Source organism: Phalacrocorax carbo, chromosome 6 (genome assembly GCF_963921805.1).
Source record: "Phalacrocorax carbo chromosome 6, bPhaCar2.1, whole genome shotgun sequence".
Lineage (NCBI taxonomy): Eukaryota > Metazoa > Chordata > Aves > Suliformes > Phalacrocoracidae > Phalacrocorax > Phalacrocorax carbo.
Window position 1 is genome coordinate 16,698,604 of NC_087518.1, and position 22,738 is coordinate 16,721,341.

Below are 22,738 nucleotides of genomic sequence, written 5' to 3' on the forward strand. Positions count from 1 at the left end.
TTCCTCTTTGGATTAGTCCATCTCTGCTTTAGTGTTCATCTTTTGGAACACCCTCGCTGTGACCCTGTATGTCAGAAGAACACTCTTCAATCTATCAAAATCTTTTCCTAATGTCTGACATAGATTTTCTTCTATTCTAGTTTAAAAGCATTACACAATTGGATAATTTATCTTAACGTATATATATAGGTTTGTTTTAAGTATGACTTGCAGCATTTCACTTGAACCCAGTGTTTTATATGGCAGCTTCCCTATTTATAAAACAGAAAGAAAAGAAATCCAGGCGGCAGTGCTGCTGTAACAATTATTTGATTAAAAGGCTTGATCTTATTCTACTGAAAACCACAACATCCATAGTTGTGAAGTCCTCAAATAATGTAATAACTATTCATCTCCTTTGTGTCGCTTTTCAACTTTTATATTAAAATGCAATTAATCCTCATCTAAATTACACATCATGCCTGACAAATTCTACATCATTTTAAATTCCATTTAATATTCAGTCTTCTCACTCACTGCTACACATTGTATCGCACACCCTTACTCAATTCAGCTTGATTTATCATCTTGCAGTCCCCACCCTTCAACCTCATTTCTATGTTTCATGTGCAGCAAACTTCTCATGAATGCAACTGTAAAAGTATCAAAACTTAACTGTCAATTGAAGTAAACTACCACCCTCTTCTCCCTGGTACTGAAATCAGAAATGTCACTGCACTGAAGTACTCTTACATGTGACACTGGGTCACCAGAAATGCTGGGATGAGGTAGTTCATATATGTGACAATAATAGACTAGCGACAGATTTAAAGACCGACCCCTTTCATTTTGATGCTCTGTGAAGAATTTTACATTGGTGGTAGCTACCGAAATGAGTACACTGAAAGAAATGACACTTGTTTTGCTGGTTTAAGTTAAGCCTGCAAAAAACAGGAAAACTTGAGAGTGAAGGAGAACTTGTGAACAGACAGGATTACTGTGCACACATGATACATTGCGCAGAATTGAATGAACGAATGAACGAACTGTGAGAGAAACCTAGAAAGAAAATAGGGTAAAACCTACCTTGCAGGCCACTCTGTGAGGGCATAATTTGCCAAAACCAAGAGGTGGCTGAATGCGTCTCAGTAATGTAACCACATCAAGGTGCTTAATCCTTCCCCTAGAACCAACACACATCAGTTACCAAACATACATCCGACCCCGCAGAATACACTATGCTCTGCTTTCATTATTTTTACCAGATAAATCTTATTAGAGAAATGATCTAACTTACTTTGCTTCAGGGTCATATTCTGACCATATCCTTTTGAACTCATCCAAATGATGGGGACCCAGAATAGACCAGTCACGTGTCAAATAATCAAAATTATCCATAATGACAGCCACAAATAAGTTTATAATCTAAAAAATTAAGAACAATCTGCCTTAATTATTTTGAAATTCTAAAAAAATATTCAATAAATAAAATAATTTTATAAAGTAGCAGGTTAAGAATTCAAATAAATCAATCTCATACACAATTGTTTTTGGCAAATATCACCAAATATCACATAACATTCTTGCTAACCATTTAACTGACTAACTGGAACTCTATCAAGTAATGTTATGATAAGAGTGTGATTCTGTCTTACAGTAGTCAGTCTTTGACATAGGCTGTAACATGGTTTTGTTTCTCTTCCTTGATTTGCCAGATCCCACTACATCAAATTAAAGAATGGATCCAATACACATATTTGACACAGTGTAGATCTCAGGAAACAGTTTTTGTATTAATAGGATTCAATGTCATGACAATAAGACTTCTGCACTTCGACTGCTCTCCTTTTGCAAGGAGAACAGTACTGTGAATAGAACAGATCAACCAGCTTAGATCAGACACCTGCAATGAGGAAAAACATCTCAAAAATTATTTTAGAACAAATAAACCATTATGCCATGGATTAGGGAGAAAGGTTATTGTTCACATCTCATGTGCCACAGTTTCAGCACACTTGCAGAGACATAAATCCAAATTCTGCTAAGTTTAAATAATACAAATAGCATTACTAGTAAGTCAAAGGAATTGCATCTTTATTATTACTGCATATTTAATGATACTATTGAGAAATGCATGAAATAATACCTGATGACAAGACTGTTAACTTAGCTTTCAAACACGCAACCAACCACTCCTGCATACATGTAGTCAGAAGAACATCTTGCACATGGGAATTTAGAATCATAGAATAGTTTGGGTTGGAAGGGACCTTTAGAGGTCATCTAGTCTAACTCACCTGCAGTGAGCAGGGACATCTCGCACTAGATCAGGTTGCTCAGAGCCCCGTCCAACCTGACCTTGAAAGTTTCCAGGGATGGGGAACCTACAGCCTCTCTGGACAACCTGTTCCAGTGTTTCACCACCCTCACTATAAAAATCAGTGTAAGATAGAGGATTTAGGACTGTGTATGGAAAAATTTAACCTTGCAAAAATATATTAGATTGGGATTTCCAGTCATTCTCTGAACCCACTACTCTCTTAGTTCAGAAGAAAGCCAAAATGCCAGAGCTCATTTCTGTTGATAAGCACAAGCTAGACTCACCAAAAATGCACAAAGCATGTAAAAACTGATAAAATAAATGATGGCAAAATTGCTTCCACATGTGTATTCTTCCCCTGGATTATAATCGGATTCTGGATCGCAGCGCTTTCCAGGCAAACATGCCAGCATGATTTCCTGCCAGGCTTCTCCAGTTGCACACCTTTATAAGGTCACAAAGATAAATTAAGCATTATTTGATCAAAATGGATTAAAGATGTATTAATTTGTTAAGTTCTAACAAAATATTTGGAGCTGTACAAGCACAAACGTGAAGACAGATCATTAACTCTTCAAAGCAGGAACAAATTAAAAAAATACAGAGCATGTTTCAGAAATGACAAGCACAAATCTGACATTGTAGGAATGTTTTATAAGGTAGACTAACGCACCATAATGGTCTGCACTTGTAAAATTTCAACCCCAAACTGTGATTTACAAGTTAAACACTTATTGCAGTGGAGCTCCTGTGTACGAAGGTAGTGCTGTGCATGAAAACCTGTCATAAAAAGTTGGAAGTGTCTATTTGTAAAAGATTAATTGGCTTTTCCTCAGCATGGCTGAAGAACTGCTTGACTCTCACTTCTGCTATTGTATTTTTTTGCATAGTTGGGCAATGCCTGTGTACAGACCCATGATTTCAAATATTTACAAGACAACTACATATTTATGAGATTTTCGGCTGCGTTCATTACCTAGTTTCAAAGGTGAAAGTCTTTATGTGTATTAAGGGACTAGATTTAATTGGGTGATGACCCTGGCCTCAGGTAAGGAATGACCTGCAAGTTTTGCCAACTACGTTAGTAACAATGCATAGGAGCCAAGTAGAGTTACAGTGTCACAGGCAAGAGAGCTCTCAAGGTTGTCACCATTAGAGGCATCCCTGTTCCATGTCATTCCCTCTCCTTGCTCCAGGACATTTTGAAGCACTCCTGGCAAATGTTTACCCTCTTCCTAAGCTCTCTAGTGATGGAAATTCCATAATCCCCCTACATCAAGATTTAGCTGCCTTTACCATCAGAAAGTTTTGCCTACTACTTATCTGATATTTCCCTCTCCTGCAAATTACACCCTCTATTTCTTGTCATCAATTCAGCAAATGTAAAAAAGAGTTTGTTTATGTTCACAGCCTTTCACTTTTTTCAAACTGTCAGCTAGCTGTGCTTCTGAAGAATACCGTTAAGGGCACAGTCTTTTTCACCTTTCCCAACACCTACACAGGGCTGACTATGTTTGGGCTCTACCTGAAGACAATTACTCCATAAACGAGATGTTTCACAATAGCTGTAATGAGTCTGGGTGCATATCACTTGATTTAGAAGCCTGCTGTGCCATAGAGAGTATGGCTTATCACGCTAAATTGCTTCTCACTTGCAAACACATTTTGAACAAACCCATGGTACAAGAGCTACAGACATTTTTGACAGATCAATGAAATAGAATGGGATTAAGTCTGAATTACGGTTTACTCACCTGAAGAGAAGAAGCACAGCTTGGGGGAAAGTCTGAAAATTGTTGTTTCTATTTATTTGATTGTTGTCCCTCATGGCCACTTTCCCAAATACCTACAATAAAATAGGATTGTGGCTTTCATTCTAGTGACCAGAAGCTGTACGCCTTGCAGTCTAAACTTGCTTCAATATGTATGAAAAACACTTTCACAAATACACTTTCTCTACTCTTTTTAGTTTTTCCTGACAATGATGTAAATGCAGTAAATTTATCACATGTACAAGATAATTCTTAATCATTTAATTTACCATCAATAAACCATCATAATACTAACACATATTCCTGTATTTCAGGTGAGAAAATATTATTTGTTTCCAACTAGCACCTAGACTCCTTTATTGATATTAAGGCCCTATTGTCCTAAATATTGTTCATACTTGTAGAAAATAATTGCTGTCCTGGAAACCTTGAATCTAAATAGAGAAAGAGAGATGCAAAGATGTAAACCAAAGCACAGAAAGTCTGAGCATCCTGTCTCAGCCAGAGATAGAAATGAGGTCTGTTCCTCAAAATTAAATTGCAATTCCTTGGCCACAAGACCATTCTTCTTCCCCAATGTAAGGCATTTATATCCTTTTACAAGACAGTAAAGGCTGTTGCTTAATTTAGAGAGATTAACACCATTACGCTCTGTATCCATGCTGCTGGACTGTAAGGACATTAAGTTGCTTTTGGATAAATGATGAAGAGAGAGAATCCAGAAGCAAAACCACTCCCCTCAGCATATTTCTTCTATCATCTACCGCATTTAATTAGGACCTCCCTTTGGGCTGATCTGAAGAACCTTACAACTTTGAAAACAAAAGAAAACATCCGTAAAGTTTTGTGGAATACAGAGCTATCCCAAGACCTTATGACAGGTTAGGGGAGGGGGGGAGGAAAGGGGCGGGGGGGAAGAGAACTGCAGCCCAAAATCAGGATACCTAAAAGGAGATTCTACCGAAGTGTTGATGATCACCCAGCCACGCTCCTCAGGCACCTCCTTAGGCAAGCACTAGATCTCACGTGTGGCACAGAGACTACCATGCAACTCAGACTGCGCTCCCAGTCACAGCTCCACGCTCAGTCCCTTTATCTGCTGCTTTCCTGCAGGCTGTGCAACCCCCTCTCAAACCGCTATCCCATCCTCACACTAGAAATGGCCCAGTAGTATGAAATTTAGGAACAGTTTCCCTACAGGTTTCTCCTACCTAGCTATCTCCAGTTACTAAGGCTGGAGAACCTGTTCTGCTCTCACAGCACTGCTGCTTCTTCATCCAACAGCACATTTTTACATTTTAAGTTATCAAAATCCTTTCTGTGCTTGTACATCTTGTACATATATCCTACTCTCGATTAACCACAGGCTCAGCTGTGCCTAAATCTTTAACTGGATTATTTCCCTAATTCTATTCTTTTCATATGGGAAAAATGTTAAAAACAGACAAACAAAAAAACAACAACAAAAAACCCACCCCAAACAAAACAAAAAACAAAACAAACAAAACTGGAGTTTTAATGCCCGATTCCCAAACAAGTCTATAGCAAGAGAGCATCCATACATTCTCTCATACATACATGCAATGTACATGGAAGAGGAGTGGCTCCTTTCATCAGAGATACTATAAGCTCACACCAAGCTCTTCTCTTAGACCTTTTTGGATTTTCTAACTACCAAAATCACAGCCAAAAAAAATATTTTTACATTACTCTGAAAGCTCTGCCTTATATATAGCACCACTATCAAAGGAATATTTCAATGAACACAGTAAACAAGTCTCAGAGTAGCCAACACTTTACTTTTGTTAATGCTAAAAAAATTCTGTAATTACCTGCATTCCAATGACAGCATAGATGAAGAACAGCATGGCTATCAGAAGGGCAACATAAGGCAGAGCCTAGAAACAGGACAGGTGCATTGTCTTTTAATAATTTCACACCATAATTTCAATTTCCATTTACAAAAATAATTTTTGCACAACACAGCCTTTTCCAAGGGTTTTCTTCCTATGCAAGTGCTTAAAATGTTACTACCTGTCACTCTTAATATTCTGCTGCATACAACGAACACAAGCTTCATTATATTTTAAATTATTTCTGCCAGCAAACCATGGCGAAGAATCATCTTTAGCAGATTTTAATTTATTTTCATTATTGATTCTGACAACACAAAGATACTTCCTTCTATAAGTTACAGAGTTCCATTAACTTCACATTCATCAGAGTTTTCAGGAGCAAGGATTCAGATATCTATTTGTTACACTTATGAAATCAGTTTTACATAAAAAATAGATTAAATTCCTCTTTTGTAGTCATCTAAGAAAATGTGTGGATGTATGAGACCTGTGTGTATCAAACCTATCCTATCCCTTTTAGATATACCAAATATTTTTTAATGAAAAACTGTAGAAATGTCATGGTAACAGCGAATATTAAATGACAAAGAATGACCCACGGACTCAATGAAGTAACTGGTGAAGTTTATTTTGGCATTAGTATGCAAATACATACGCCATTATAGATAGCATGAATTTAAAAAGAAATGGGTTTTGCACTCCACAGGGGATTACTTCATATATATGTATAAATTATTGTAATTATAAAGCAAATTCAAATAATTTTTGCTAACCTGAAATGACTTAATAAATGTCCACAGTAAAGTTCTGATTCCTTCTCCTCTGCTAAGCAGTTTCACCAACCTCATCACTCGGAAGAGACGGAAAAAAGTGATGGAGATTCTAGCGCTGTCTTCAGAGTTCTGAAGAGCATCACGAAGAAGTCAAACGAAATACAAACTCAAGCATGCAACACTTCCAGAAAACAACATCAAATGTAAAGGTGGAGGAGGTAAGATTTGAAAATGTATCTTGAGGGCCTTTTCACCTTGATAAGCATGATATGAAAGGAAAAATTACATGCTAAAAACACAGGACCTGTAGAAATGCTTCACACATCACATGCATTTCCAAGTTTTGTGGTTTGTTAATAAGGGTCATATAGGGTTTGTTTGTAGTAGACTTCAATAGTACATTGACAATGAATGCAAACCACTTCATAACACCTTTGTAGTAAGACAGTTATGAAAAATACAGAAAAAAATTGGTGGAAAATAGACATGGTAAAAAGAATAAACTCAAGTAGAGGTAAAACCACTGGGGTCAGTTTACTCATCTTACCCCAGACTCATCAGTTGTGACTGTTTCAGTTGGCTTTGGCTTTAAGAAATTAAGAACATCAAATATTAAAATCAAATAAAAGATAAAAAAATAAGTTTAACCATAAACAGAAGGAAGGATATTCTTTATTTCTAAATGTAAATGAACATCTTTGAACTCAATACACTTCCTGAATAAGACATTAATATCCTTATTAAAACCTTCCCTTTAGCATTTCATGTTGGCTGACTTATACTAAAATCTGCTAGTATAAAACATGTTTAAAAGACTCAATGGAAAGTAAATACAAAATAAAATATCTGATTCTATGTAAGCCAAACAAAATTAGCCATTGACTTCCACAGGTTGTATAAAATTGTAGCAGTAAGCCTAAGTAAAACTCAAGAACAAAGCTTTGGGGTGAAACCAGCCTTTCAAGGTCCCTTTTCTGCTGCACTCTTTTAGAAGATTAATCACTCCATCACTGGAATCTAACCATATTCAATAATTGTGGTTTATATCACATCAGGAGCTCCCTTAAATCAAAGTAATTCACTTGAGTTAACTTAGTGATGAACACTGGGTTTTGCAGTGCTTAACAAGGGCAGATTTTTATTCTGGCAAAGCGATAGACAAACATTTGTAGCATAATGACACAAAGGCTAACCCTCCCATAGAGGTGCAAATAAGAAGCCAATACTCTCTCACCATCTACAAAGTACTCATATACCTGGGCTCATGTAACAGGATCAGGCCTGGAGAAAGGGCTTCAGGATTTGATTGACCCTTTTGGAAGTGATCTGTGCAACACTCAGGAGCTACAAGGAGAGAGGCACACACCAACTTCTTGTTCACAGAGCCAAACTCTATGTCCTGTGAAAAAGAAACTCACTTCTCTCTATATAATGTCTCCATCCATCTTTGGAGAAACTGTCTCAATATCCTAAATGGTCAGACACATCGCAAAGCAGCTAGCAAAGCTTAAAGGACCAACTGTCCATGCTTGCCTATGCACTGACAGATTCACAGCAGCTTCTTCCAAAATTGAATGGATGCATCTTTAAAAGTTTTGTAACACTAGAACAAATGGGATTCTGGAAGTTAGATCCAAGGGATGGGTCTTACTGTCTTGCTTAAAATATCCTCCTTTTAAAGGGGCACCTTTCAACAATTATCATCACATATAGCAGCAATAACCATGATGCCTCCTCAGTGCTGCTTCCAACACATTGTGGATGCATCAGACACACTCTCAATGCCATGCTTCTGAGTGAAATCTCAAGTATTGCTGTTACCTAAGGTAAAACTTGGGGAGAAGGAAGGGAAAAGGAGAAGCTGATTCTGCTGAAAATACTGGCAGTATATTATACAAACACAGTATGGTAAAAAACCAAGACCAGGTAGTACTTTGTTAAAGTTATATCATTAGTGATATTTATTAAAATACTAATTGTTTTGTCTATTACCTTTTTGCAAAACTTATAAAGTATCACAAGGGGAAAATGAGGTAAAAATAACTATACAACTATATGCAAGCTACATAGGTATACATTACTGCCCTGCCAGGATATCAGTATCTTCTGAAACAAAGACTTTTAAAACTGCTTAAGGGATTATTACTAAACTGATGCATGAATATTAACCAAAACCCAGATGTTCTCATTAGACTTCAGTAAACAGAGTATTTGTAAAATCTGCTGTAATGTCTAAGCTTTGAAAGCACTTACATAAAATATACACTTGTATAGCACTTACACAAAAAAATATCCTTCCAATGAAAGACAGTTGCTGCATTAGAAATTCCCTGCATATTTCAACAATTTGAAATTAGACCACAAAAATATAGATTAAGGAGAAATTAATAATCACAAATATCATAAATGCCAAAATATCACAAAACATGGAAACAATCTTGCAAAGCTGTCTACCTACATCAATCACAAACCTGTACTAATGTACACAGACCCACATTGCTATTGAGGTTTTGGTACAGAAAAAAATTTGTTTTTATCTGAAACTTTTAAAGAAATTGCAGGCGCCTGAAATTTTGGATTAATCTCTAGTAACTGACTCACGCTGAGCTTGATACTGTCTTAATCAGTGAGCTGATTACTTAATGATGAGTGCAAAATCCCTCAACCTTTTTGTTTTGTCTGAAGGGCAGTGAATGTATTTGTGTATGCACAGGACTGTGTAATGCACACTCCTCTCATAAATGTCTTGCCTTCTTTGTACTAAGCAGTCCTAACTGCCTGTTTGTGACAGCTGATCTGCTGCCGCTGGGAAGTGTTAGACTGTCATACACGATTGATTATAAATTATGGACACTGGAAAAAGCAGGCCAGGAATGAAAAAGGAAAAGGAGAACATCCTGTTCACAAAAAGTAAACTGTACAAAAATACCAGGGTGGAGATCGATGCTAGAAACAAACAATGAAAACAAACTCCTGATACTATCGGATTTTTTCCCTACTGAAGCTAAAAACATTCAACTTCTGCCCATCATTGGCCAAGTGTTTTGGGTACTGATATTTTAAAGTGACTGTACCTAATTCTTTACCCTCTCTGGTGTTTTCCTCTGATACTACAGCAGCTTGGTTTATATTACAATTAATAATTATAATGAAGCTAATATAGTGATATAACACAAAGAAAACATTATTCAAACTTATTTATGAAAGAAATGCTTGTCTAAGAGACAAAGTTAGTTAACATTTATGTGTGTCCATCCAGCATGAAGTAATACTAAGACCCAGGAAACTAAGATTAAAGTAACACAATCTTCAGTAACAATAACAGACAGACTGACAATAGCAAAGAACGTCTGCTTCCTACAGATAAGGAAAAAGTATACACTACCCAAACACATAATCTTTTTTGCAACTTCAGTAATATTACTTCACAGGTACACATGTAAGTAGGTGGCACATTATGTATATTTAGGGAAAGTATTAGAATAGACTTGAGACTGAGGAGGAGGCAGGTTGAGCAGAGTGTGTCTCTTTGGGTGACAGTTGCTGACAAGAATATTTTCAGCAAATAATATTTCCTGTGGTTAGGCAATCTACCAACAGCCTGCTCTTTCCCCTCTACCTTCCACCAATCATTCTAATACTACTCGTGCCCCAAATGCCTGGGGACTGGCTGGTCATTATCATGTTTTGTCCCCTGTGGGACTACGTGATTCCTAAGACGACAGCTGTGCTTTCTAAGATCACTGCTACAAGTCTGGTAATGGGCACAGCTAGAATAAATGAACAGCTTCTGCTTTCACTGCTTGGCTAAGAGATGCACTGCAATGAGGTAAACGAGGACAGAGACTGGCTTAATTATTCTACCTTTTCTGTCAGCCATGTCCCAGCTACACTGAGAGCCTAGTTCAGCAATGCACTTCATAACTATGTAATTTTAAGCCAATTCTTAAATACTTCAAATAGGCAGTAACACATGATTTCTTTTTCTTAATCAAAATTCAACACAGCAGCTTTCTTCCCCAAACAATCCCAACCTTCATAAAAGATTAACCAATGATCAACCTGAATTTCTGCCTCACTGATTAAAATGCTTGCAACCTGCTACCAATTTCGGTCAAGTATTTATTGCTGCTCATGAAAAATTTAGCACATTTCCTGAACAGTAACTCCTCATTACACTCTTCATATTGCAACAAAAGTTCCAAACAAACATCCTAACTCAAAAAAGCTTCAATGTCAAAACTGTGAACAGTGTGAACCAGATTGCATCATGCATTGAAAGCTCTGCATTTAAGAAAAAATAAACATGGTAAAAACCAGTGGATATTAGTATACAGTGCTGGTCAAATTCTTCTTTTGTACAGAATGTGCCAAAGGGCATGAGAGTATGCCAAAACAAATGAACCCATAATGATGATGCAATCATGATTACAAATACAGAAGGAAACATCCAAATGACAAATACATATGACAACAATAACATATAAAGGAAAGCATTCAGGTTGCCAAAATATCTTCAGAAATGTGTAGTCTATGTGTGTCTGTATGCATGTATGTATACACATATACGATTTGTTCAGAGAATAATTATTGGAATTCAAATGTGCTAGCAACTGATCTTCATAGTCAGTGTGTGCTGGTTTTGGCTGGGGTAATTTTCTTCACAGTAGCTAGTATGGGGCTAGGTTTTGGACTTGTGCTGGAAACAGTTTTGATAACAGAGGGATGTTTCGTTACTGCTGAGCAGGGCTTACACAGAGTCAAGGCCTTTCCTGCTTCTCACCTCGCCCTGCCAGCGAGTGGGCTGGGGTGCACAAGAAGCTTGGAGGGGACGTGGCCAGGACAGCTGACCCCAACTGACCCAAGTGATAGTCCATGCCAGATGACGTAATGCTCAGCATATAAAGCTGGGGGAAGAAGTTGGAAAGGGGTGATGTTTGGAGTGATAGTGTTTGTCTTCCCAAGTAACTGTTACACGTGATGGAGCCCTGCTTTCCTGGGGATGGCTGAACACCTGCCTGCAGATGGGAAGGAGTGAATGAATTCCTTGTTTTGCTTTGCTTGCATGCGCGGCTTTTGCTTTACCTGTTAAACTGTCTTTATCTCAACCCATGAGCTTTCTCACTTTTACTCTTCCAATTCTCTCCCCCATCCCACTGGGGTGAGCAAGTGGTTGTGTGGTGCTTAGTTGCTGACTGGGGTTAGACAGTGCTCTCTCTATTCCATATTCAACTTGAACCAAATGCCCATATACATAATTTAGTAAAAATTTTGAATCAATGTGAAGAACACCAGAGTAGATATAAAAAGTATCCTTTCCCTTGTAAAAGATGTATTTAAAACTCTAAGTTCATAACTAACATGTTGAGGGCATAGGGTATTATGAAAACTAATAAATATTGTTGTGCAGTACAGTAACTAAATTATTAGTATTAAAACTTTCATGGAAGCAGCTCAGAAATGTACTTTTATTTCCAAATTATATATTGTAATGTAGTACATATTTCATATTGCAATAAGAATGTATTTTTCTGACTTATCCTTAAGCCTAAAGAGATATGTTTGCAAAAGTCTACAAAATGTATTAACAGTATTAAAAAATATTAATTACTAGCAACAAAGCATAAGTTCTAACATATGATACTGATGCATAAAGTGGGATTCAAACTTAATTGCAGTGCTTTTGTTCAAAATTGGAATCAAGAATCTCTTACAGGAGGTAGATATGAGTTTTTTAAATCCCGTCCTCCGCACAAGCAAGATCCCCACCAGTTACTAGGTGAGTGGACAGCTCTGTAATGACAGGCACCAGCCCTCCCAGCACATGCTCCACTAGTAGTGTAGCAAACGAAAAGAGTATCCCACTGTTCACAAGTCAACATTATGCACGGCATAGTGCTGAAATGGTAATAGTGGTGCTCCTTCTTGCCAAATGGCAGCATATCCAGTTCTGGTTTTGAAAGAGTCTTTCCTGATGTATGACATTGCTACTAGCCACTGTTAGTAGTTACGGTAATGTAAGTATTGAATAAGCTTCACATGTTTACAGTGGTGATTCAAGACAAATAGTTTTCCTGAGGGGCTCAGGAAGAAGATAATGCTGTTACTTTAAGCCCTATTTCAGCAAAGAACTTGAATTTTACTTAACTTCAAGCATAAAATTAGTCCCATAGTGACTGCATTAAGCATTTGCATAAAAGAAGAGGATGAACTCCCCATTTTCTCGACATTTTGGCAGCACATGAATGGTACAAGAAACTTAAATTTAAAAAGTGAATTAAAAATAAAATGTTTGTAACTACTACTGTAACAATGTGATCATGCCTTTAAGTCATCCAGTGCTGGTCATCCAAATGGTTTCTGAGCTGAAAAATAAAATAATTTCTATACAGTCAGGCCAGATTGAGACTTGTTGGTTATTTCCATTTAAGAACTTATTTGTTCAGAATTTATTTCTGATCTATTTATCTCTTATTGTCTTAAGTTACATATGTTCATCTCCCAGAATGGACTGACCACAATATGTGTCTCACAATCACTAATCTGCTTTCTTAATTGAAAAGGAACCATTTTTATGACCAAACAAGATCTTGTGTGTCATGTGAAACTTTTTGAAAACAAAAGGTTACAAAACCCAAAAGTAATTACATAGGTTTTAGTAGTGTTTTTAATTTTTTTATTGCTATACCATATATATTTACTTATATATACTTGCCTCTACAAATTTCTAAAAATAAAATGAACATGAAAACCAATTAGGTTCATAAAAGAAGAACTAGTAACAGGAAGGGATATTAAATGACAGAGTAAATTAAAAAAAAAAAATCATAGAAAATAGCGTATTGCCAAAATATATGTTGCTCTGAGGTGGTTCATTTCTGGAGGTGGTTACTGATCCAGTCCTTGACGATGCTAAGCAGTCCTGTAAGTTGCTGAACACATTAAACATGGACTTCTAGGGGCACCAAAAATACTCAAAACACAGTAATTTCCTGGATTATATGTGAATGGGAGGCTACTGGATCAGAAGAATCAGCCTCAGGGCACCATATACATTATTATAAACATCAAAAAAATAAGAAAAGAAAAACCAAAACAGATGACATTTAATTTCCAGAATTTAATACTGAAATCAAGGTGATATGTAACTAGAAAGTCCAACCCCCTCTGTTGAAAAAAATGGGTCAGATACAAGCATGTTATATACTAGAAGAACTTGCTGGCCCTTGGAATTAGTCTAAATGTACATAGCTAGACTATCAGAATCATGCTGAGTTGTTTCCACAGCATGAGACAATTATATACGCAAACTTATAAGAATGTTTAGTTCATCCTGAGTACATTATTGTAGGAATTCATATTCTTTCAAATTGTCTTTTACACTGATCGATTAAGATGGCTGTACTCATGCAGTTTCAACTGCAACAAGATCTGATTTTACATTAGTGCTAGCAATTTACACTGTTCCAGATCACCCCTCAAACAAGCCTGAGCTTCCTCAGTTTAAGAAGTTTCTATAGTGGGAATTTTCACAGGTACCATTTCAATCATGCTTGAAATCACATTGAAAACAAAGTCTTGTTAGCATCTCAGCAGAGCTGTAGATTTCCCAGGATCACTGTTGGTGTTAAATAAAAAGTACAGGTGGAATGGCACAATTCAGAATGCAGAAAAATATTAAGACAAAGATTCTAGAATACTGAATTTGGATTACAGAAATTTACACAAAACTAATGAAGTAGGAATAATTCAGAAAAATCAAAATGATGAAAGTAATAAAAATCTAAGAAATTTCCCTGGACACTCTGCAGCATTTACTGTTTCATGTTGAAAATGGGAAATCAAGCCCAGAAATATTTTGAAACTGTAATACATTAATGACTTGCACAAACAAAACACAAAAAGGTGGAAAAGACAAGAAACAGACAATACTTAGTACACAAATAGTCTGCTGTGCAGTACTAGAAGACATCAAAGATGAGCCTTTTTTCTCTAGTGAGTATAGCATGAAAAACCAAGAAATTACAGTGCTAGTTCTTGACTGTGGTGTGTAATTTTCCTGGAGATCACTACTTGATCTCCAGAATATTTTCAAGAGAGTTGTATGAATTACTAAAATCACAGCGCTCTTCACAGCTGAAAGCTCAGCAGTCATCAGTTACAAGTCATGCTGTCAAATTAACACTGTCCATACAGTGTTGAATATGGGGTTAAATACAGGGGCATCTTCTATGGTGATGGAAGTACATTTGAGCTATTTTTCAGTCTCTTCACAAACAAGTACATTTTGCAGTTATTAGGGAAACTATTCTAAATAACTGGTCATTTTACATTCCTCAGATATTATGCTCATCTACACCAGTACTACTGTGAATGGAAATAGTGGGTAAATTGTAAATACTTGAGCTGAAAGTCTAAATCCAAAGTCTTCTGGAAAAAAAAACCCAAACAACAACAACAAAAATTAGAGGCAGCTTTTAAAAATCCGCTCCATTAACTGTAATTATACTTTGAGAAATGTCTCAATAGGACAGTGTAGTTCTGTGCTGGCTGACTCTCCTTGTCAGCTCAGGTTCCTTCAGTTTACAGATAGAAAGATCCATCACCTGCTGAGAACTGAGCAAAATCAGTCTGAAATCTAAGGGTCAGGCTAAGGTCCTTCTGCTTCCACATTACCACACCACTCCTCCACTGCTCTTTCCAGTAATGCAGTTAGTTATGAGATTCTCATAGTTTATCGTAAAATCAGCCTTAATCAGCCTTAAAATTATTTTCATTGTATTTATTCTTTGAGATGACAGTGTAGAATTTGCAGCTTTGTAAAGAAATGTGAAGTCTTTAATGAGGGCTAATAGACTCTGTTTGCTTGAGGATATTCTGCCATCTTAAAAAAAAATAAAAGAACACATTTGTTTTCTATGGTTGAAATGCGTTTATAATAGGTATTACTATGCTTACCAAATAGACTAAACCAAAGAAGATTAAAAACTATGTACATTGCTGTTTCTTAACAGTAGCTACTGCCACTAACTCATGTTGTCTGTGCCAACGCTAATATGCTCTGAAGGGAGACCTGTATTGGGCACAGTATAAGTATTTCCTTTGGCAGCAGCCTTATCCACTCATTTCTGCCTTACCATGGCCCACCCTTTTGCCAATACTTTGTGCTCAGCACCTCATCCAGACAACTGTGAAGTCTTCGAACTCTCATGCAAGCACGGCTCACATAGTTATGGGGGTAAGAAGCGCTGTGGGCAAAGGCTGCTAAGCTCACAGAGATGCCAAAAGACATCCTCGTCAAACCACGGCCTCATTCAAGACCAGCCTGACAAATCCAAGCCGCTAGTGGGTGGTCTGTTGATCTGAACAATGCACTGAAAGCCAAAAACTGTCTTCTAGACAGATCTTGAGTATTGTGCTTTTTCTTTTCTGTCGTCCTGGAATGCCTGGAACAGATCACAGTTTTTTTCAAATACAACTGATCTTCCATGTTCCTGGGCAACTTTATTCTCATGGTATTCACAGTTCCAAAATCAAGCTACTGTCTAAATGGAGCAAAGGGTTTCTGCTATTGACTGGAGGAATGTGATCATAAGAATTGGGTTCCTGACATGAACCACTTTGGAAAATAAATTTTAAAGTGTGTTTTCTGTGAAAAACTATTGCCATTAAACTGTAATGATAGCCACAGGATGGATTTGCTTCCCCAAAATATGATGAGATAGTGCAACTTAAATATTCACCACTTAAGAGTATTTACTCAAATTTAAAAGTATTTTGAAAGATGATGCATATTAAATATCCCCACTGAAAAGAAACCAGTTGGGTAAGTAATAAAATCCACTGGGTCAAAAAAAGATGTCTAGCAAGTAGGTTACTAAAACAGTTAAGAGGAAAGGAATGCTATTAACCAGCTCATAAACTGTGACTGCTGTAGAAAAACATGCAAGATAAATATCTTCAAAGAATACCAAGCAACTATTTATATCTGCAAGTTTCTCTGATGAATCTGTTCATTGATACAGGGAAAATATGTGAATGTTGGGGATCTCCTGCATCATGGGTATTTCTGGATAACTTAGTTCTCAGAATGATGAACAGGTAAGACCCTCATCAGGTGGAACACGCTAACCTCACCTACTGAGTCTGTGTGCTCCCTCAGCATTTTCAGTGCCTGGGTTGGATCCAAGACCACCTTCAGCCTCCTTTTTTGAGTTCTCAAGAAGCATTAGAGAGAAGAGGCACTTTCCTCTGAAATTTGATTTTGACTAGTTAAACAAAGAAACGTGTAAGTATGGGAAGCACTTGCATATCAGCTACAGAACTGGTATGTATCTGGTTATCTTTCATTTGGCATTTTTGTGATACAGCTCTCCTTGTTAAAGCCAGCAAGTCAGGTAGAAAACAGGCAAAGAAACAGTATTTCCCTTTTTTTTTTCTTGAAAAGGGATTTCTCTGTTATCCAAACACCTATATGTGTAAGGGCCATCAGTCAAAATTTTGGTGAAAAGATGGAATTTTCCAAGTACTTTAAGAGTAATCCAAATTTCAAACATTTACTGCAGGATGGGAAAAGCAAAAGGAATAGGAAAAAATAAACATATTTTCTACAGCATGGAAAGCCTTACTTTCTCTGTACCCTTCTTCTGCTACCTCATGAGATAGGAATGTTAACATCACTGTAAAAACCAAACCTTCCACAATAAAAAATATAATTATTTGTTAAACTGAGCTACTGAAACAACTTACAGAATCTTGAATTATCTTGGTCAAGCTACCTACAAAAATCACTGGTCAAATAGCAAGAGGCTTAAATCCATTTTTATACATAAAATGATTTAAATATTTTCTGCACATATATAGAAAAGTATAAGTCTCATTGCCTCACTATGCTACGTGCATGTGCAACTCTATGGGTACATACATTTATAATAACAGCTTGTATAAACATCTATATAAATGTTTTGGTCCTTGATTCCAGGGTAAAACATACTTTTCTAAAAAAGGATTTGGGGGGATAAAGTTTACATTTTCTGCATTTCTTGATGACAGCAATTACTTTTTAGTGCATGAACAGTTGCTACTTACATTAACTTCTGTTATAGCAATATCAACGACGCTACCAACAACAATTAAGGCATCAAAAGTGTTCCATGCATCAGTGAAATAGTGCTGTTAGGACAAGCATTCAGCAGAAAGAGAGCAAGAGAAAAACACAAACAGAAAAAGAGAAGAAAAGGACAGTGTTATAACACAGAAACACTCTAGGCTTCTCTGATGTACCACTATACAATCTAATCTTTCCCTTCCATAGCTAAAAAAAAATTGGTAGAAAAAAAAGGCTATTTATTTCCCATATCAACATAATTGACCTATGACTGGTCTGTACTCAAACTTTAGAAACATCAGATCAAAATCTGTGACTTGTCCAGATGATGGAAATAGTGGGGAGACAGAGAAAGAGAAGTAGGGACTGGGGAAAGTAAGCTGGGATATACTCACATCAGCTTCACTGAGAACGACGTCTACTATGCTGCCAATAACGATGAGGGAGTCAAACGTATTCCAGGCATCACTAAAATAGCCCTGAACAGAGCAGGCAGGGTGCAAACGTTTGTGATTACACATGAAATGTCAAATATTTGCATACTTCTGTTTAGTTTTGCATAAACAGAAATTAGTTAAACAAAACCTGTGGTCTAATGAGAAAACAAAACAAAACAAACAATATTGCCTACTGAAGGAAAAGCAACACATATGTGCATGTGTGTGTATATATATACTTTATATATATACATGTACAGACACACACACAGACAGGCACACACGCACACACACGCACAGTACACATGCATAATACACCATCGTATAAGCACAATGTTGGCAAGCAAGCCATCATCATCATCCAAAACTGGTTTTGGACTTCTAACAAGGCTGAAAAATTCTAACATATATACCCTTACAAGCATGACAAAATCCCTTTAATAATATTTCTACAGGACCAAGCCAACTGAAACCTCTTTAACATTAATGACTTTATGGTAGTCCTATCTAAGTGACTGGTAAAAATATTCAAAGGGTCAAAGCTCATCACTGGTTAAACATGCACAATTATTAACATGGAACTGTGCATAAATATTAGAGAACTGACTTAATCCTCTATTCATAAACTAGCTTTAATATAGGAAATGTCACTACATTGCCAGACAGGGCCTGATTCTGTAACCAGTGATGTCAGTGCTAGGAATCACAACAACTTGAACATTAAGTTCATTAAAAGCCTTCCTTAATGCTTTTAATGCAGCCAGTCCAATGTCTGAAAATTCATTTTCATAAATTTCTTAGTTACCCTTCCAACATTTTATGGCTTTAAATATATACCCTAAGTGTGTGTTATTGGCACACTGCTGCAAATCATTATAAAGTGCTATCATACAATCAGCTGTCTACTGGCATCAAAACTGCATGTTTGAGTAAAAAGGTGTTTCAGAAGAAACCTTGAGGTAGGTTCCAGGATCAATTTGCCACTGGGAACAAATCAAGATTCATATTACTCAGTTGAAGGCAATAGATACGTAGGCTTTGTGCAAAATGTGGATTTTGCCTAGTTATTACAGAAATTCAGAATTGCAAAAATTACTGAACTTGCCCTTTTTCTCATTCGGATATATTTATCAGCCAACCATGACTAAGGAATGTGCACTACATGATAAAGACTGAAATGTACATTTTTTACACATACGTTCTAACTTCCTGGTAATTTATTTAAAAATATAACTCGACAGACAGTATCGAAGCTCTAAAAAATCAATTTAGCAAAAAGTTTAATACAAGTGTGCTAGTCTAACCTTATGTCTAGTTACACTTATTATTACACTGTCTACTGTAAAATAATCTTTTAGCTGAGCAGATTAAATTGTTGCATGTGTTGTTAGCACAGAAAAAATCAGCTACAAATTTTTTTTAGAATTGGACAATATTTTTCTCCACATTTTTAAATTGTTAGAATTTCTAGTAACTTCACAGTTTAAAGGTTACACTCAAGTGCATCACTATTTGAAAAAAGCTAATTTCATGTGAAAATTTGCTCCTGGAGACTATGAGAGAGAGCTGCTACAGAAGAATTCAGCTCTACAGAGTATTCTAGGAGACTAAGCACTGAGCAGAGTCAGGAAAACCTTCTTATGTTTCTAATGCTACTCTCTTTTAGCTCTTTTAAAACACAAATTACTATAATCATTCCCTCATTTAAGGCAGGGGCTGTAAGAGGAAAATAGATCAGAGTACGATTATCACTACAGCCCTTTGTGCCGCATGCTTTGGGTCTTTGGGGTTAATCTTCAATTCCAGCCTTGGGGCAAAAGTGAATGTTTGTGAATTTGGCCTCCTGAACAAACACATCCATTTTTGCGAGCTCCTGCACAATTCCCTATCACTCCTTCCTTACTCATGCCACTTCACAAGAAGCAGCCATTCCCAAAGTTTCTACTGAACTTCATGCTGAACCACCTCAACAATACTGAAATTTATAATCCTAAAGAGATTAGCAGCTGCCAACTAAAGAAGGGGAGCTACTCATAATATTCTTATCATTCATATTCCTTGTTTCTCTTATTTGAAAGAAGTATCTTTCTTGATTTTAAAACTGCAATATTTTTATATATACATACGAGACTATTGGCAAACAGCAAACAGATAATCAGCACAATCCTGAGGTGTGGTATCCACCTTTCTCTACAACAGGAACCAAAAAAGGCCCTCCAAATAAAAGTTAATTTCAGCTATAGAAAAAGTGACTTTACTAGACACGCTACAATGTAAGGCACTGAAATAACAAATTCACATTTTGATTCAACACAGCTAAAATACTTTACACATTTATTTTATTAAACCTTTTCCATCAGTATAGACAAATATTGTTCAAAGTAATATGTAAAGCAAAAGCATACAAATAAACAAAAAAACTAAGAGAAAATAAAGATGGTTTTGGAAAAGGGAGGAATGGACAAGTCACAGCAAATAAACATCATGCAAATAAGTTGCTTTCACCACTGCAATGACCCAGGATCAATTCACTTACTAGCCATCTTTCTTTTTTTCTCACAAAAATCTGATGTAAAACGACATGGAAAATCATTACAAGTTTAAGTAACAGCTAGCTATCATGAAGCTGTACACACGGTATGTGCTAATGTATTACTTTAGATTTCATAGCTGTATTTTGTTTTGTACTGTACTAACCCATGCTAAGTAACATATTTTAGCAAATGTGAGGAACAATGTGAAGAAAAAATGCCTGCTCTTTTAACTTACATGATGAAAAATTTGTTCACTGAGAACTGCTGAAGGATTAAATCACAAATGCTGGGGAATGTGCAGGCATAGAGACTTAACACCAAAATATGTTTCTATAGATCTACCACATAAAAATTTTAGTTATGTCAGTACTCTGCTGAAAAGTTTAGGGCCTCATTCTGCAAAGCACTGTGTGTTTCAATCTCCCAGTGAAGAAGTGTGCCAGACACTCAGCATCACCTTTAATATCTATCACTTATCCAAGTTTTCTATATTTCAGAGCTGTAAGGCAGTCTGCAGTTCCTTGGTTTTAAACAACAGAACATCATAGTAAGAGTATCAGTAATTTATAGTAGCCTTAAGTTTGCATGACCAGCGAAACCAAAAGACCACAGTTTTCACAGGATTTTTGTCAACGTATTAAGGGGACACTGTCAAGCAGTTGAGATAAAAACTAACATGTTTTTATCTATTGTAATTTTTACAGAGTAATGGATTTTTTATTTGACGCTTCGAGCATCTTTGAAATAATTCTTAAAATGAACAAAATTAATAAATAAAACTGTCCATTCTGCCAGACTAGACTAAGAAACCTGCCAGTGACGTTAACATAGAGGAAATTAATCAGTCTTCCCTCATGGACCCTAAAGCAAAATCTTAAGTTAGGTTTCAGATTGTTCCTACCTTTATTAAATCTTAATATGAGTTAAAGCAATTTGTTGTTGTTTGCGCATATATCTGGTTTAAAATTTAGATTACAGAAGACATTCACATTCTGCTTAAGACTGCTACCTGATTTGCAATTATTAATGAACTATGTAATATATGTTGCAAACAGGTGTTTTGTAAAAGAGTATCTGACAATTTAAAAAGTTACCATCTTCAAAGAATAAGAGGAACAACCTTAAAGATACTTAACTCCTTTCCTTTTCTGTTAATTAATCTCTGCCAGAAGTCTGGTTAATATTATAACCTTTTAGCCTTGTCCTGCTAATTAATCTTTAAGGTGTTCTGCATCTGTGGGGGAACGGAATTCAGGAAGTTAAGACCTTTCACTGACAGTGTCTGCCCTTCAAACTCTCAGGGTTCAGACCCAGGGATCTCTCACAGTAAAAGCATCAATCAGATAGAAAGCACGTTGCAACAGAGTTAAAACTCAGATTGTACAAAGTCTTAGAGACCAGTATTAAGACATTGCATTTGATAACAAGTAGGAAGTCCATTATACAAGTGGAGCACTGTGATCTACACACTCATGATCAGACCACTATATTTTGCAGTAGCTGGTTTCTGACTACAGTTACAAGTGCATGGAGAACCATACAAGGATTCACAATCTTCTTTCGAAGAGCAGATGTTAAAATGCAGCAAAATCTTCTGAAACTTCAATGTGAAACAAGGATATAGAACAGGAAATACAAATCAGGAAACACAATCAGCAAACTCATGACACTGTGGTCAGCATATTGAGCTATGTCCTCTGGGGCCTCATATTCTGTTATTTTTAATGTGAAATACTAAGCATTTAAATAAGATAGGTAACACAAAAATACGAATAAATTACTTAATTAGAAATGTACAATGGACTGGACAGTGCAGAGCAAGACTATGGGATTGTGGGCAAGCATTCACCCACAACTCCACACTTCACATCTCAAGTGGTGTATGACTTGTTTACTTCTGCAGGCAAATACAAGCTAGCTTTAAATCAAGTAGCTCAGGCTCTACAACCAAGCTCATGAG

General features: G+C 36.5%; 1 protein-coding gene across 3 annotated transcripts in view; it reads right to left on the reverse strand.

The window, feature by feature from the left end:
• Positions 1 to 22,738, reverse strand: part of CACNA1D (calcium voltage-gated channel subunit alpha1 D) — a 198,457-nt gene that overhangs the window by 36,424 nt on the left and 139,295 nt on the right. For 2 of the 3 annotated variants that reach the window (XM_064453889.1, XM_064453888.1), the window contains exons 30-36: positions 18,203 to 18,286; positions 6,701 to 6,829; positions 5,904 to 5,969; positions 4,054 to 4,145; positions 2,584 to 2,743; positions 1,277 to 1,404; positions 1,066 to 1,162 (exon numbers count right to left, since the gene is read on the reverse strand). In XM_064453889.1, the coding sequence (XP_064309959.1) occupies positions 1,066 to 1,162; positions 1,277 to 1,404; positions 2,584 to 2,743; positions 4,054 to 4,145; positions 5,904 to 5,969; positions 6,701 to 6,829; positions 18,203 to 18,286 (756 nt within the window). Of the gene's footprint in view, positions 1 to 1,065; positions 1,163 to 1,276; positions 1,405 to 2,583; positions 2,744 to 4,053; positions 4,146 to 5,903; positions 5,970 to 6,700; positions 6,830 to 7,247; positions 7,287 to 17,788; positions 17,873 to 18,202; positions 18,287 to 22,738 lie in introns of all 3 variants that reach the window. The other variant, XM_064453890.1, reaches the window with a different exon arrangement.